This window comes from Osmia lignaria, chromosome 7, assembly GCF_051020975.1.
Source record: "Osmia lignaria lignaria isolate PbOS001 chromosome 7, iyOsmLign1, whole genome shotgun sequence".
Lineage (NCBI taxonomy): Eukaryota > Metazoa > Arthropoda > Insecta > Hymenoptera > Megachilidae > Osmia > Osmia lignaria.
In genome coordinates, this window is record NC_135038.1 from 1,539,116 (window position 1) to 1,554,348 (window position 15,233).

Consider the following 15,233-nt stretch of genomic DNA (forward strand, 5'->3'; position numbering starts at 1 on the left):
GAACTTTAACACAGGGGTTGGCAGTCTTTAACAATATCTCGTCGGTGCTTGAACTCAGAGCTTACCCAACACTCTCGTGGTTCGGCTCATGCTAAAGGCGTGCTCTGATTGGCCAATGTTTTTCGTTAATCTTTGACGAAGTCTTAAACATTTTAGCAAAGGAAAAAGTTGTTAAGAACGACGTCAGCAATCATCCCTCTTCGATTCCTACCCCAGTTCTGGGACACCCTGTGTATGTCGCGTGCCATTGTCGCCATACTACATTCATCCATTCAAGCGATAGCGTTACAACAAAAAATTGTCATACTCCTCTAATATTCCTCTCAGAGTAGGCTGTGACATCACACTATCAAATATCAGGTCTACCGGCGTTTCCCTGTGTCATCATTTTCCTTGGGAAAGCCAGATTTGATCGCCACACAAGCAAATGAACCAGAAATTCCTATGATCGTTAAAATTTGAAATTTTTGAATCGATTAAATATACTTTTAGATACATTGGAAGTATTTTTTCATTTACAAATAATTTTGACTGTATCAACTAAAAATAATAAAAACAGAGTTTCAAAATTGATATTAAAGGTAAATTATTTTGAAGTTCCCGGGCATTAACATATATACATATTAAGAACTGAAATTCGTGATTAAGATGTCTGATTTTTGCATTTGTTAATATTATAAACTTCATATGCACACGTTTTTATAAAATACAGCTATCAAAACTTAATAATTATTGTTACTGTTCAATATTACGTTTAAAACAAAATTAATTGAAGGAATTCTAAAAAAAAATAGTAAAAAGATTTTATTTACAGAATCATGTTGAAGCCAAAAGCTCTCACTCAAGTACTTAGTCAAGCTAATACAGGCGGCGTTGAAAATACTTTGTAAGTAGAAATGATAAAATTGTTACTTATGATAAAATGCTATTATAAATAAATATATATTTTTCAGATTATTAAACAGAGATGGTGGTTTATTAGCTTATAGTGGTTATGGAGATAAAGATGCAAGAGTAACCGCTGCTATTACAAGCAACATTTGGTCAGCTTACGAAAAAAATGGACGAAATGCATTTAAGGAAGATGAATTACAATTTGTGTTGATGGATTGCGCGGTAATCAATATTTTCTTATTTCTGTTTTTTATTTATTTACAAAAAGTTTTTATAATATGTAGTATTTAACCCTTTGATTGCGAAATACGCATATATACATATACGCCCAGTAAATTTTTCTTAAACAGATTTATTATTTTACTAAATTAATATAGGCACATTGCTGTGTATATAACAGGAACCAATCAAATAATTTGAATATTAAAAACTGTTTCAATAGTTTCTTTTTTTAATAATGCAAAATTCCAGTTTTAAAAATATTTTACTGCAATGGTTTCCTTTTAAAGCACATCACAGTCAAAGAGTTAAATGTAATCCATAAATTATGAATATTGTTCATATACATTCAATAATTTTTTGTAGGATGGAAAAGTTGTAATTACTGAAGTAGCCAATCTATTATTATGTTTATATGCAAAAGAAAATGTGGGATTTGGTTTGTTAAGAGAAAAAGCACAGGCTTTAGCAAGATATCTTGATCAGCCACTGAAAATAATAGCCAACATGCCGTAACAAAAAAGTATATTTACAAATTTATTTTGTTATGACCTTATGCTTTAATATTAATTATTTTTTAATAAAAATCGGTACACAATTCTATCATAGAAATGAAATATTTTTAATTGATGAAAAGTATGTGTAAGAGTTTTTAAATTAAAATCTATAAAATAGTTATAAAGACAACTCTAATATGTGTCACTATTATTGTTAACTTTCTTTTCAATTACATATGTGTCATCAATTAACTGATATTGAGTAGTGTAGCTATTTGTTTATTTAAAATAAAGTACAATTAATACAAGTAATTATTCTTAATATATTATTATAGTTCATATAGTACACTATAGTAAAAATTATTCAAATGGTTTATATAAATGTCTATAATATGTACAATATTAAAAACCTTATGTAACGTGATTGTTTTAATATTTATATTTCATTTAAAAAGTGTTCTCAGTTATATTTTTACCAACTTCATGTTAACAAAATGTTTTGTTAGTATTAATTTATCATAAATGTTATTTTATGAAATTTGTGTTGTATCTTGAGTAATACAATGAAACTATATTTTCAAACAAATACAATGAATTGTATAATCATTCAGTCATACTTAATTTATTGCGAGTTACAAGTAGCAGAACACTTGAATAACCATAAGATTTAATTCTATTGAAAAAAAGTATTAGTAATTACAATCCAAAAAAAAATAACTTTCTGAATAAAATTATCATCAACAACAAGTTGATCGTTCAAAATCATATAATTTAATCTTATAAATCTAATAGATGTAGGAGTTCCATTTTGCCTACTTATTCTTTCTAATAAGAATTCTTTTCATATCAACATATATTACTTCAAATTTACTTCATTACTTCAAGATATTATATTAATCATACATTTTATATGTAACTGTTACCAATAATTCTTCTTTTTATGGTGCATATTACATTTTGTTTTATCATAGGAACTAAAGTGATGTTTCTATTTTTTAAAAATAAATTTGATATAAGAAAAAGTTATCAAATATCAAAGTACTTTTTATATTATACATGTCGAATTTTTACAATATTTATGTTCTTAATATATATATAAACATACAAGCAAGTAATTAAAACAAATAGCATAGGAGACAGTTTTACAGAAAATCTATTTTGAGAAATTATATAATTGAAAGAGCACGCTACAATAAAAATATACAATTTTTAAAATAACTCACAATCAGTGCTTTCCAACAAAAAAACACACACTTTTTCATGGGCAATAGAAAAATCAATAAAACTAGCTTAAATGTAGTTTGATTCAAATAAGTTGTATATAATACAAAAAGTTGCTTTTGTTAACTTATGTTTCAGGTAAAATAATTTTTGAGGAAAAGAGAAAAGGGTAGAAGGTTCTTCCTTTGTTCTATGAGTAACACTTTGAAAATACTGTAATAACTAAATAAGTATTTCTTTAAAAATAGAATTACTTTGTTTTTAAGCTGTAACAGTTTGTATGTTGTAAACTCTGGTCTATATTATCTGTACTTATGCATTATGTATGTACATGTACTTCCTTCCCCGTTTATTTCTGTAGTTAATTTCAAATAATTATTGGTATTAAAATTTATTCATACAAATATTACTTTCTTTTCTAACGATATGAATTAAATAGTTAATAGATGTAGAAATATATCTATGAAAGTACAAATTCTTGTACATATACAGCGAATCATAAAAATATTTATAACTTATTAATTGTTTATTTTTCATGATATATTATTTTTTTAGAAGGAACAATATTGAATTTTCAGTGATAAAAATGTATATTACACTACCTTCAACTAATACACACTTTATTGCAAAATAATAAATGAATATTAAACGGAAAATAATATTGAAAATAAAAATACATTTTATTAAAGTAGACATAGCAATATAGAGAAAACTAAATATGAAATTAATTTGAAAAACTAATGTAATTGGATTCTTTCAATTACATAGAAGTAAAAACTGACAAGATATAAATACTTTTATGACTTACTATAGCTATATATGTATTCCTATATTTAATGTAACAGTAACAAATACTAATAGTAATTATGATACAGAATTAAAATACAATACAGTACCGCTTTTTAATGCAAACAACATTGAATACCATAGAAAATTTCTTATATTGGTCGTAATTTTTCAGTGCGAATAATAATTATTAGCAGCCAATTGATAAATTTTCATTGCATTCTTATAATTATGTTTTTTGTTAAATATATAATTACATTTCTTTTCAATAGTATTTGCTTAGCAACACATAGCGTTTATGTAAAAATATAACTAATTAACGATATGACTGAACTCCTTTGCACCAATATAAAAACAATCTCTTTCTGGGAAACTACTAAATGTATACAAAGTGTTCAGTGTAACGGTCCATACGATTTATGAAATATTTGTGATAACTTGATAAAATTAATTTATTTCAAACTGATATCAAATTCCGTTAAAATAAAAGGCTAAAATTATTTTTCATTTTCTAAATGAAGGTGAATTCAATGAATATCTTGATATATCTGTACATATAAGGACACTTTAGTTAAACAAATGTTCCGAGAAAAATATGTTAAACAATATTAAAGTAAATTCATTTTAATACACAGTATTGCCTTGTTAAATGATTATCATTGTCTCCATCAATTTTTGGAATTGACCTTGCTGAATGAGCTTTGATATTATACATTCATATCTAAAATAAATGAATATTGAGGATAAAATAAACAAATATATGAAGGTCAGTTGTCTTTCTCAGTTGCATTCAATAGAAAAAGAATATTGGCATTACCTAAAACTCCTATCATTGGTGTAATTAGGTAGTGACCAGGATAGACCTCTCTCTGACAAATGTGGACTGACCCCCTTACTATTCTAAAACTATGAAATTCTTAGATTCTAAAATTTCAGAATTTAAAAGTTCCAGAATTTCAAGATTTCAAAATTTTAGAATCCTAAAATTCTAAAATCTTATCTTGATAGAAATATTTTTGCTAAAATGTACTAAAAAGAAAACATAAAATGTTTTTATCACATGAAATTATGAATAAAAAGTAATAAACGTTTGATATTGTTAGTAAAGCTAAGGGATTTGGCCCATTCCAAACAAAAGTCCTAGATAAGCTAATAATTTCTACCTTCCTTTATATCTGGTCAGTTTCAGACTTAAACCATAATCAAATCAACTATCAAAACAATACTATGTACGACGATTATTGGCCTAATTAGAATTTTTATTTATTGGGCTGGACCACCTTTATTTAAAATGTGACGTCTAGTGTTACTTACTTTCAGGTAACAAGAACATTATTGTATGTTTTGTATTGAATTACATTGCACAATGCATACAATTTTTACAAACTAACAAATGTTTCTTTTTACTTATTCCAATAATTTCTGTTATGAGAAAACCAGACTCTGACCTCTAGTTACGCTAATGATTATAATGTATTGAAAATATAATAGTCGTTTACTATTTTTGTTGCTACTTCTAGACCAGTGTTGCTAAAATATTTGCCCTTATAATAATGTTATGCAAGAGAATATTGAAACATAGAGAAATAAAATGTGAAACAGGTAAGGTCTCTATTTTATGTAATATTATATTAAGAATTTGATATTAAACATAAATGAAAATGATGTATTAGTTTATACGTTAAATTTATTTTGACATATTCTACAACATTCTTCAATTATGTACTGTACTATTTAAAAAACCGAATATTTCCAATATAGTTCATTACCTGTTTAAAACAGATAAATTTCTATGCAAAATGATGTTTTATGAAGTTATCCCAAATGCTTTAAAAAATGAATGCTTCACTTTGAACGCTTTGTATATAATATACAATATATTATACATAGTATAATTCTAATAGTACTTATAATATTTTAATGTTACATGTATCTTCTTACTCGCGAATAATGCTTTTAAAATGAGTATATTGTCTACGACATTTGTTTAATAGGCCTTCAGCAATTGACAACCTATATTATTAATATTTGTTTGAAAATTGTATTATTTCTGTAAGTAGAATAACAATTTTATTATAAGTTTTAATACTTATAAAAACAAAGATGGTGCGTATATCATAAAAAAAGTAAACGAAAAAATCTATTGTGATATTCGCATCGTGTTTGAATCAAATATTGGTATAATAAAAGTTACATATATTTAGGAAATTACATTTAAGTAATTGAAAATATGTGACTGTATCTTTTAATGCGATTACTTCGTCATATTCAAATAATATAATTAATTGTTTTTGTTAACAATTATATTTCTTTATGCACACTATCTCATTTGTTAAAATCAATTTAACATACTTGTGATTATAATCTTCATCAGATAACGAAAAATATCATGCTCAAATACCATTTTGTGTTTTATAACGGCAGTGCGAAGGTATGTAATTTAAGTAATGTTATGATGAAGACACGATTAGAAAAAACATACTTTTATACAATTGTTTTTGTTACAAAAAGATAATCTATTTAATGCTAGGGAGTATTAATATTCATTGTAGAAATTTGTATGAAAAAAATTGTCTTTACGAATGCTATTGTCTTTTAAACCGTTTAGCAAAATTAAAATATAATTTCTACAGCTAAATAACAATTTTGTTTCATAGCATATCAATGTTGATGTTTGTACATATATTAATACTTTTATTTTTTAATATACCTTTCTCGAAAGAAAAGCGTCGATAGAAAGTTTTATTTCAGTACAATTTTCATTATTATTTATAAAATATACGACCTCATATGAAATCACTATATTTACTACAATATGTATTATCTTCTTAATGAACAATTAAAAGAAAAAAAAAAAAAAACAAATTCACACGCCTATACGTGATACTTTCAGTTATTAAAGCTTCATATTGTTGTTACGTAATGTAGCTACGTAACTATAGAAGATATATTTGCATTTTTTTGTTCTTTCTGCAATTACCACCATGTAAGAAAGAATGGAGCAATGAAGATTTGTATAAACTTAAATCTTTAAGTGTAAAAATAAAAACAGTCTTCATCTTGTCGCTGCACAGTTGATTTAATGAAACGAAGCAAGAAAAGGAAAGGACGGATTTAAAGATTACATACGAGAACCCTTCTGCTGCAGAACCTAAAATATAATTCAGTGGTTGAAATTCATTAAGATTATATTAGGAATTATAGTTTTGTATTTTATAAATGAAACAAGAAGTACGATTAACTTGTTTGAATTCTTTTTATAACATGTATGAATAATTATTTAGCATTGTTCAGCCTCTGCATTTTGTTGTATAGGTTGAATCTTACAGATTTTATCCAAATAATTTAGTTTCTCAGATATGATTGTTAGTTTTATAAACCATTTAACATTTTATACCTTTGAAATTGTCAAAAGATTGTAATCGAACAATTAGGTTTAACGTTGTTGTAATGATGACAAAAAATAATGCAGTCATGCAATGATGAATCATGCAGGATATAGGGTACAAAGTAATCAAGCCAATAAAAGAGAAAAATCTTTATTTGATGCATAGCATGCGATACAAAAATAATGATATTGTACGTACAACAAATATCAGAGGCAGAACATGCTAATAAAAATTGGCCCCTGTATTAATACATACTAAATAATACTCAAGTAATATGATCGTTACAACAAAATCAATTACCAGCAACACTATACTTTAGTTCAGTTTATATAAACTGCAAATAACAATTTTAATTTTTAAATGAAAATTCTTGAAAATAAACTGCAATATTTTGCATTTAGTGTCTATTACAAGGTATTTTTATATTGTTTGATATTAAAGAAAATAAACAATACTATATAAAAAAATATATAGAAAGTATAACTTAACTAAGATTTAAAAATTTACATATCTTTACAATGATATTTAGTTTCTCATTTTTATTTAGTCCATCTATTTGTAATAAGATCAGTTGTATAAAATTTCAAAATATACACTTATTATAATTTTATATAACTGGCACATCATGTATATTATTATTACACTAAACTGTTATTGTATAATATCTTGTTTTTATTTGTAATATTCATTATTAGAAAAGTTTTTACGTAACATTTCATTTCTTATTACAAATGGATTAATAATCTTTATAAAAATAAATATAATACTGATACAGAAATTCTTTTACTTCGTAAAATTTTATAAATTCCTAATTTATTGATATTGTGATTCTGATAGTTTATCATGAATATAGCCATGTTTGGTTAATTAGAACTTTTAATAATAAAAATATAACACTTATCTATTAATATTAATAATATTCTTTTATATTAAGAAACCATAGGGTAATAAAAAATATAATCAAATCAAAACTATATGAATATAAAAAAATTATGTGTGATTACTTTGGTTGAAGGAATGACATGAAAAACTTGAATACGATAATGGTACCTTAACACGATCCGTTGATTCTTGTTCCTTGCTACCAAGTTGACTGGCCCCATATTCTCGACTAACCACACACAAAAATTCAGCATGATCATCGTTTCCATAATTATACTGAGATCCTATGTTGATTAACTAAAACAATAAAGTATATTCAAATTTTCTAAATCAGTATTACTAACTAAATATCGTTAACCCTTTTAAAAATTTTAATAAAATGTTAATATATGTTTTCATCATAGAAAATAATATATAAATATTCTAACTGTTTAAAGTAAAAAAATAAATACCTGTTCAAATTTCCATCCATCTGACATTGTTGATACCATTTGAGTTAATTCATCTTCGTGACATTGAAGAACTCTATATACATGTGTTTTTGAATCTCGTAATGGTCTGGTATCCCTTAATATAATTCTTTCTTTGACTAGCCGTATTAATTCTGTAATATTATAAAATTCTGCTTCTTCTAAAACACCTTCTTCTATTAAATCTTTGTTAATTACTAATTTTCCATGACGTAGATAATTTAAAATAGGGCTAAAATATGTTGGATCACGATCTATTAAATATGCTCCAGTTTCATCCTACATAATCAAATATAGAGAAGATTATTTATTACATGTTTTTTCTTATAAATGATTTAAGTTTTCACATTAAATTTTATAAACAGTTTGTATGTAAGCTATTTACTATGCAAACATATATTAATAGTGTTCATGCGCGCGTGTGTATATACGTAATATATATAACACGTATGCGTAATCCACACTTACTCGGCATACATACGTACTAAACACATACCTATGTATATATATACAGTTCATCATTTGTTACATAGTAAATACAATTTTTGTATAATCATTAATAATTAATGACATCTTTAAAATTTGTGTCTATTTTAATTACAAAATATTGTGAAAGTATTCGCAAAAACATTTACATAAATATTTATTTTTTGTTTATTTAAAGAAAAGTATGAGTATTATATTACGCACAAGAACGAATTTAATAATGTTTAGCAATAATTTAAAGTTCGCGCTTATTTAAAAAGCAACTAACCCTGTCTGAGATAAGTTCCGAATCTTCTTGACACAATCGATAGAGAAATGAATTAGGATCTCTAGCTAGAGTAGTTTTTGCTGTTAAGAAATATGTACCACCAACATTTAGTCGAACCCACTGATTATTACACCGACTTTGTACGTGATTTTCTGTCATTTTGTGTGAGTTCATATCACTAAAATCCGCCATACTTGCTTGGATACAACATGCATACAACCAACTTTTAGTTCACAGCAGTTTAGAACAGGTCAAATCAATATCTCGATAACGTTCCATTCCGACATATTAATTGAATTAAAATACTTTCTCAAATAACTGATAAATATTGTATTTCAATTATTTTCATATCTCCTTACTGTTCAACATATAATGTCAGTATAAAAACTATAACATTTTTGGCGGGAAAACAGATACAAATAATTATAAAATTGCAAAAATTAAACAATATTTTAAATTCAAAATAAAAACAATGTTTTATACGTTATACTTATAAATTAATGATACAATAATATTAAGAAAATCAGTAAAAAAAATATAAGATTTGATGAAATTAAAGAAAACGAATATTTAAATTATCGGTGAATCGTACAAAACTGTATATCCGGCAAAATGCAACTAGATCTGTACATACATGCATACATACATACTCACATGCATAACAATAGATATAAGTCAATAAAACAAATAAACATGTTATTTTTTATTTTAATAATAGCAAATTATTTTCATATTAAGAAAAATAATCCAAGTAATTTATTTATATAAAAAATAAATTTTTTTCAAAATACTTCTGACATATTCTCTAAATAAAAATAATGTGTACGAACGTGTCTGGATTCGAGGCTACGTATGAATATACGTATGTCCTGAAAATTACCAGCAGTCTTTGCCAGTCTTTGCGAGAGTCTTGGGATGTGAAGATTGATATTTGAGGAGGGCAAATTTTCAAAGCGTTCACTTGAGCCGAGAATGCCGGTGAAAGTTGACGTAGTACCACCACCACCCGCAAATTCAAAGCAGCCGGGTGTCACAAAATCTTTACTTTACAATGGTTCACGGTTTCAAGGTTCTCAGAAGTCTAAGGGTAACAGTTACGACGTAGAAGTAGTTTTGCAGGTTAGTTCTTCATTTCTCTGGAAATTGCGTCACAAATGTTTTAATTTTCTATTACACCATTGACATCTGTTTAATACCCATAACGGTTGATTATATTACGGTTCATATGCTTTTCTGCTTTCAATATTTATAAATGGTCGAATTATCATGAATTGATTATGTTTGCTTGGTTAAATAATTAAAAATGTTAAATAACCTATTAAAAGATTTTACAATTTCTCTTCATCTTCTGTAGCTTATAGATATTTTCATAACGATTTCATTAAGGAAATAAAAAAATAGAATGTTTTTAATAAAAGTTTAAGTAACGGTTATTAATTTAAGTAAAATTATAGCTGACAAATTTTTTATGTATATTGTTTTTATTGTAGCACGTGGACGAAGAAAATAGTTATTTATGTGGATATTTAAAAATTAAGGGCCTTACGGAAGAGTTTCCCACGCTGACCACATTTTTTGATGGTGAAATTATATCTAAGAAATATCCATTTCTAACACGTAAATGGGATGCAGATGAAGATGTTGATAAGAAACATTGGGTTTGTACCATAATATATATTTTATTTTTTGTTAATGTTTATATCATTTGTCGTACTTTTATAATTGCAGAGTAAATTCGAGTCATTTTGTCAATATGCGAAAACATTTAATTCAGATACATTTGATTACGAAGCTCTGAAGGGAACTGATTTTGTTTTTATGAGGTGGAAGGAACATTTTTTGGTTCCTGATCATACTATTAAAGACATCAATGGTGCTTCGTTCGCAGGATTTTATTATATTTGTTTTCAAAAATCTGCTGCCACGATCGAGGGTTTTTATTATCATCGTAGTTCTGAATGGTAATGTTCTTTCTATATTTTATGCACGTTTATTCATTTTATTGCAAAAGAATATTACATAATCTTTCCATGAAATATGTTTTGTATGATAAAAATAGAATTAGTTTTTTGTTACAATGTACAATATTGAGCATGGTAGGTTTCCCTAAAAAAATGATGTGGGGAAGGAGGCTCTATTATTCACTATAATATTCGGGAATTATCAAGAATTACAAATAAATTAAATTTTTAAGATTTAAACATTACAGAACTTTAAAATTCAAATTTCAAGATTCAAAGATCCCAAAATTCAGAAATTCAAAATCTTAAACCTCAGATTACACTGTTTCAAAATTTTTTAAATTCAAATTTAGAAGTTCTAGAAGTCAAATTTCTCAATCTCAGAATACAAAGTTTCAAAAATTAATAATTGTAAACTACATATTGAATAAAATTTTTATCGAATTAACGTTTACACAGCAGTAGCAGAGCCTTCTTTCCCAAGAAAAATGACGCTCTAGAAGGAAATAGCTTATATGTATAGAAGATATGTGACCCTATCATTTACGTGCAGACGTTTACGCGGGAAAATTTAATTTGATATTTATTTCAATATTCTTTATTTTATATTTCCTTAGTTACATATTAAATTTTATAATATTAAATAATCAAGAATTATATTATTTTTGTTTTTAATTAAATTCTTAATATCTTTAAAATTAAGATTTTAAGAATTCGTGCACCCCTTATAGCCCCATTTGCCTTAGAAAAACTTACTTTGCTCAATACTGTATGTGTTTACAATTCTCGAATACCTATTTCGTAAATTTAAATATTTCAATTATAGATAATAATTTGTATCATAAGGAAGAAGTCATATTATTAAATTGAGAAATCATATACTGAAATATAATATTTTATTTATTTTTTTTTTAATTATATCAAACTTCATGCAATATCTTTATTATTCTAGGTATCAATCTTTGAATTTAAAACACGTTCCAGAACATAGCATACAAATCTATGAATTTAGGTGAAATCGATGATTTATTCAATTTCAAACCCATATTTTGCCTATCCTAGCATACAGATCTCATAAAAATCATAATCCTTGAACTAATTTAAATCGATTGATACGGATAACAATTTTTCTAATTGTTTTCAAAGGAAATTATTTGGTACGAAGACTATTTTTAGTTAATTTTTTTTTAATATGCAATGTATATTGAATATTATATACTTTTTATGAACATTAGACACGTTATACAAAGGAAGTCGTATTAGACAGTTGACAAGAATTGCAGTCATTGATACGCTTGATTATAAATTAGTTCTTAATGATTTTCAGTGTAAGATGTTTTATTGAAATAAATTAATCGATGATTTTTGTCTATTAAAACTAATGTTGTTAATTATTTGATATTTTTACATACTATAAGATTGTAATATCATTTATTAGTGTTAAATGTACCCTGTAGTTCACCAAGGGTATTTCTTCTCTTGTTTAATGTTATCGAATCATAAAAATCTTATTTAATTAAATTATATATTAAAAAGAAGGTAGTAATATAATAAAAACTAAAAATGCATTAGTTGTATTAGAATTGCATGTTATAGAGTATAATGTACAAATTTAAATATCGTGAAATTTATTTCTTAAACAGTATACAGATGTTTATGAGATCTGGAATTAATGTGGATGTAGTGAATGGAATCAAACTGGAACATTAAGATAACTTTAACATTATCTTAAGATATTTCTCTCTTGTATCAACGTGATACTAATTCTAATAAATGTTGAATGCTGATTAATCAATCAGTCTGCTTAAACCGAATGCTGCATAAAATAGATTTTTTTGTTCATCGATTTGTCTGGTCTCTGTTTTACACAAGTATTTTAAGAAACTTTACTTTATAATATTACCTTTAAATGACAAAATTATAATGAACTGACAATGAGTAAAGATTTATTAATATAAGGAGTTTGATACAAGTTGGCTATTTATAGAATTTATAGAAATCATACTATAATATCAATGAAGTATATAATGTGTTATAGAAATAGAAAGTTATGATAATTCATTATAACGATTAATATATTTATTTGATAAGTTATTAGGTAACAAAAACTCGTATGAATCTCTTTCTAAAAATATAAAAATTATTTTTAAAAAAATGAAAACCAACATTTTGATGTTATCAAGATAAAATTTCTCTATTAGAGTTTATATTAATCCGTTATGTCCAATGGAAGTACATATTTATTTCAAAAAAGTATGCGAGTAAGTTGTGTTTAAAAAACTTCGAAAGTTTTCTATTGCATCGATCAAAATAATTACATTCTTTTATGTACAAAAATATAAATTTTTTGATACATTACTACTTCACTGTTTATGTAAATTAGATTCATATTATTAATATTTATTTATAAATAGCTACAATTAAAGGAACATTTTGTTCAAGTAAAAATTTGTATGCAATATGTATTTGAAAGTATATAATTTTTTTTTGATTTAACATTTAAATAAGTGAACTAATAGAAATATTTAATACTGATTAAAAAATAAAACTTAAGGAATTTGTATAAATAGTTAATAAAACATTTACATAGTATTAATTATAATTGTCATAATACATATTTATTTTGTGTTTGTGTGTATAGTAGTTATTATAAGGCAAAAATTAATTAATAATAAATTGAGATAAGTGTAGGAAAAAAATATGTAAACTCTTGTTGTATTGTACATTGCTTATTAAATACAATGTCCTTGTAAAAACAATTATTTAGTATTTCTCAGTATAACAATGTGTAATGTATTATGAGACTATGTCAATTTTTCAACATTACTTAACTAAAATTTCATAAAATTATCTGAAAAGCAAAAGAAAATGGTTTTAAGCTTTATTAAACGATGATTTACTATGAAAGATTTTAGCACTTGTATTAAATGTAATGAAAATAATAAAAATTTTTTGTAAAATTATATAAATTATTCGTTTAAGAAACTTATATTATTATTAGAAACAATTAATAACTGCCAGAGAATATTAAATTTAATTAATAAAGTCTTGTGTTTGGGTATTAAATAATAATCGATCATCCATGTTATCAATTAATAGAGTTGATTTCTTCGGATCTCGTTTTTTAAATAATTTGCTAGATCTAGTTAAATATTTAACTTTTCTAACTGTTCGATTTCTTTAGTTGATAGTGGCGTTTCCAAATTGTTTTTAGTAGATGTACTTCTCTAAGGTACACAATTATATTTATCATTTAACTGCATTGTAAGAATATTAATAAAACTTCATTTACCGTTATATTAGACCAATAATGATGATGCATCAGTTGGGGCAGATGTGATTTTATGCAATATAGCTTCGAATCCTAAAAATTTTCTATCAAAATTATCTTTTGCTGAAACTACATCAGTAAATGAATTTTGAACTGTCAATATATCATTAATATAATTTGGAACTTTCCTCGTTTCATTTAGATATTTATTTTTCAATGTAGATAGATGCACTGGTTTCTATATTAACGCCGCTTAACATTTTGCATTGTTGTGCATTACATTGAGTTTGTATATTGTACATATTGTCAGAAGTTAGATTGGATAATTCACCTTGTAAGAGATCTAAGTAATAAATTACGAAAATAGTTCAGTTTAAATTAATACGTGTTTGTCATTATTTAGAGTAAGTTTACTTGCCAATAAAAGTTTTTAAATATTCTGAGAATATTTTATTATAAGTAAGTAAATATTGAAATATTTCATCGAGATGTTTTTCACTAAAATATGTTCTTGCTAATAAGGAATGTTCAGATAAATTGCCTTCGATTGCTTTAGAGTTGAAGATTTTCCACTGTTTATGAGAAATTTTTGCTTGCCATTCCAAAGCGCAATCTTCTAATCTTCTACTAACTGACTTTAATAATTCATTTGCTTCTATTAACTGTTGCGGAATATAAATGTTACTTGTACAGAATGAAGCGAAAGAACTTTTTGTAAATTCTTCATTTTTAGTAGCCATTTCTAATTTTTGTTTCAAATAAACAATAATTATTTGTCTACAAGTTTTTTGATAAAAATTAGAAAATTATGTAAAATAATATAAAAGTACATACGTATTTCAAACAAATTTAGATTACATTAGTCTTCTGTTGAACAGTTGAAAGTTTC

The 15,233-nt window shown here is 25.2% G+C and overlaps 4 protein-coding genes across 6 annotated transcripts; 2 read left to right on the plus strand and 2 right to left on the minus strand.

Annotated features, from left to right (window-relative positions):
* The first annotated feature begins 281 nt into the window (after positions 1-281).
* Lamtor2 (Late endosomal/lysosomal adaptor, MAPK and MTOR activator 2) lies at positions 282-6,482 on the plus strand. Of its 2 annotated transcripts, none has more exons than XM_034336329.2 (4): positions 282-581; positions 815-886; positions 954-1,116; positions 1,480-2,899. In XM_034336329.2, the coding sequence occupies exons 2-4, from the start codon at positions 819-821 to the stop codon at positions 1,627-1,629; spliced, it is 381 nt and encodes a 126-aa protein (XP_034192220.1). In that variant the 5' UTR covers positions 282-581; positions 815-818; the 3' UTR covers positions 1,630-2,899. The 2 variants fall into 2 exon arrangements, with proteins under 2 accessions (XP_034192220.1, XP_034192219.1); XM_034336328.2 differs by lacking the exon at positions 282-581 and adding an exon at positions 2,970-6,482 and having other exon boundaries at positions 642-886; positions 1,480-1,636.
* Positions 6,465-9,359, minus strand: inc (BTB/POZ domain-containing protein inc). Of its 2 annotated transcripts, XM_034336326.2 has the most exons (4): positions 9,113-9,358; positions 8,341-8,637; positions 8,057-8,185; positions 6,465-6,768 (listed from the first exon to the last, which is right to left on the minus strand). In XM_034336326.2, the coding sequence occupies exons 1-4, from the start codon at positions 9,302-9,304 to the stop codon at positions 6,739-6,741; spliced, it is 648 nt and encodes a 215-aa protein (XP_034192217.1). In that variant the 5' UTR covers positions 9,305-9,358; the 3' UTR covers positions 6,465-6,738. The 2 variants fall into 2 exon arrangements, with proteins under 2 accessions (XP_034192217.1, XP_034192218.1); XM_034336327.2 differs by lacking the exon at positions 6,465-6,768 and having other exon boundaries at positions 7,832-8,185; positions 9,113-9,359.
* A 628-nt stretch (positions 9,360-9,987) lies between these two features.
* Positions 9,988-14,688, plus strand: LOC117609728 (glucose-induced degradation protein 4 homolog). The gene is made up of 4 exons (XM_034336368.2): positions 9,988-10,231; positions 10,603-10,770; positions 10,841-11,073; positions 12,026-14,688. The coding sequence occupies exons 1-4, from the start codon at positions 10,085-10,087 to the stop codon at positions 12,087-12,089; spliced, it is 612 nt and encodes a 203-aa protein (XP_034192259.1). The 5' UTR covers positions 9,988-10,084; the 3' UTR covers positions 12,090-14,688.
* On the minus strand, positions 14,373-15,208 carry LOC117609729 (uncharacterized). The gene is given in 3 exon segments (XM_034336370.2): positions 14,373-14,573; positions 14,575-14,687; positions 14,763-15,208. Coding segments are annotated over 3 exon segments (636 nt in total). The 5' UTR covers positions 15,085-15,208.
* Between the last annotated feature and the right edge of the window lie 25 nt (positions 15,209-15,233).

Excerpts from the sequence above, each read along its gene's own strand:
- inc (XM_034336327.2), bottom strand. The coding sequence starts at position 9,304 with ATGGCGGATTTTAGTGATATGAACTCACACAAAATGACAGAAAATCAC. Across the intron at positions 8,638-9,112 it reads CGGAACTTATCTCAGACAGG|GATGAAACTGGAGCATATTT; the intron begins GTTAGTTGCTTT and ends TTGATTATGTAG. Across the intron at positions 8,186-8,340 it reads ATGGATGGAAATTTGAACAG|TTAATCAACATAGGATCTCA; the intron begins GTATTTATTTTT and ends TTATTGTTTTAG.
- LOC117609728 (XM_034336368.2), top strand. The coding sequence starts at position 10,085 with ATGCCGGTGAAAGTTGACGTAGTACCACCACCACCCGCAAATTCAAAG. Across the intron at positions 10,232-10,602 it reads ACGTAGAAGTAGTTTTGCAG|CACGTGGACGAAGAAAATAG; the intron begins GTTAGTTCTTCA and ends TTTTTATTGTAG. Across the intron at positions 11,074-12,025 it reads TATCATCGTAGTTCTGAATG|GTATCAATCTTTGAATTTAA; the intron begins GTAATGTTCTTT and ends TTATTATTCTAG.
- Lamtor2 (XM_034336329.2), top strand. The coding sequence starts at position 819 with ATGTTGAAGCCAAAAGCTCTCACTCAAGTACTTAGTCAAGCTAATACA. Across the intron at positions 887-953 it reads GGCGGCGTTGAAAATACTTT|ATTATTAAACAGAGATGGTG; the intron begins GTAAGTAGAAAT and ends TATATTTTTCAG. Across the intron at positions 1,117-1,479 it reads TTGTGTTGATGGATTGCGCG|GATGGAAAAGTTGTAATTAC; the intron begins GTAATCAATATT and ends AATTTTTTGTAG.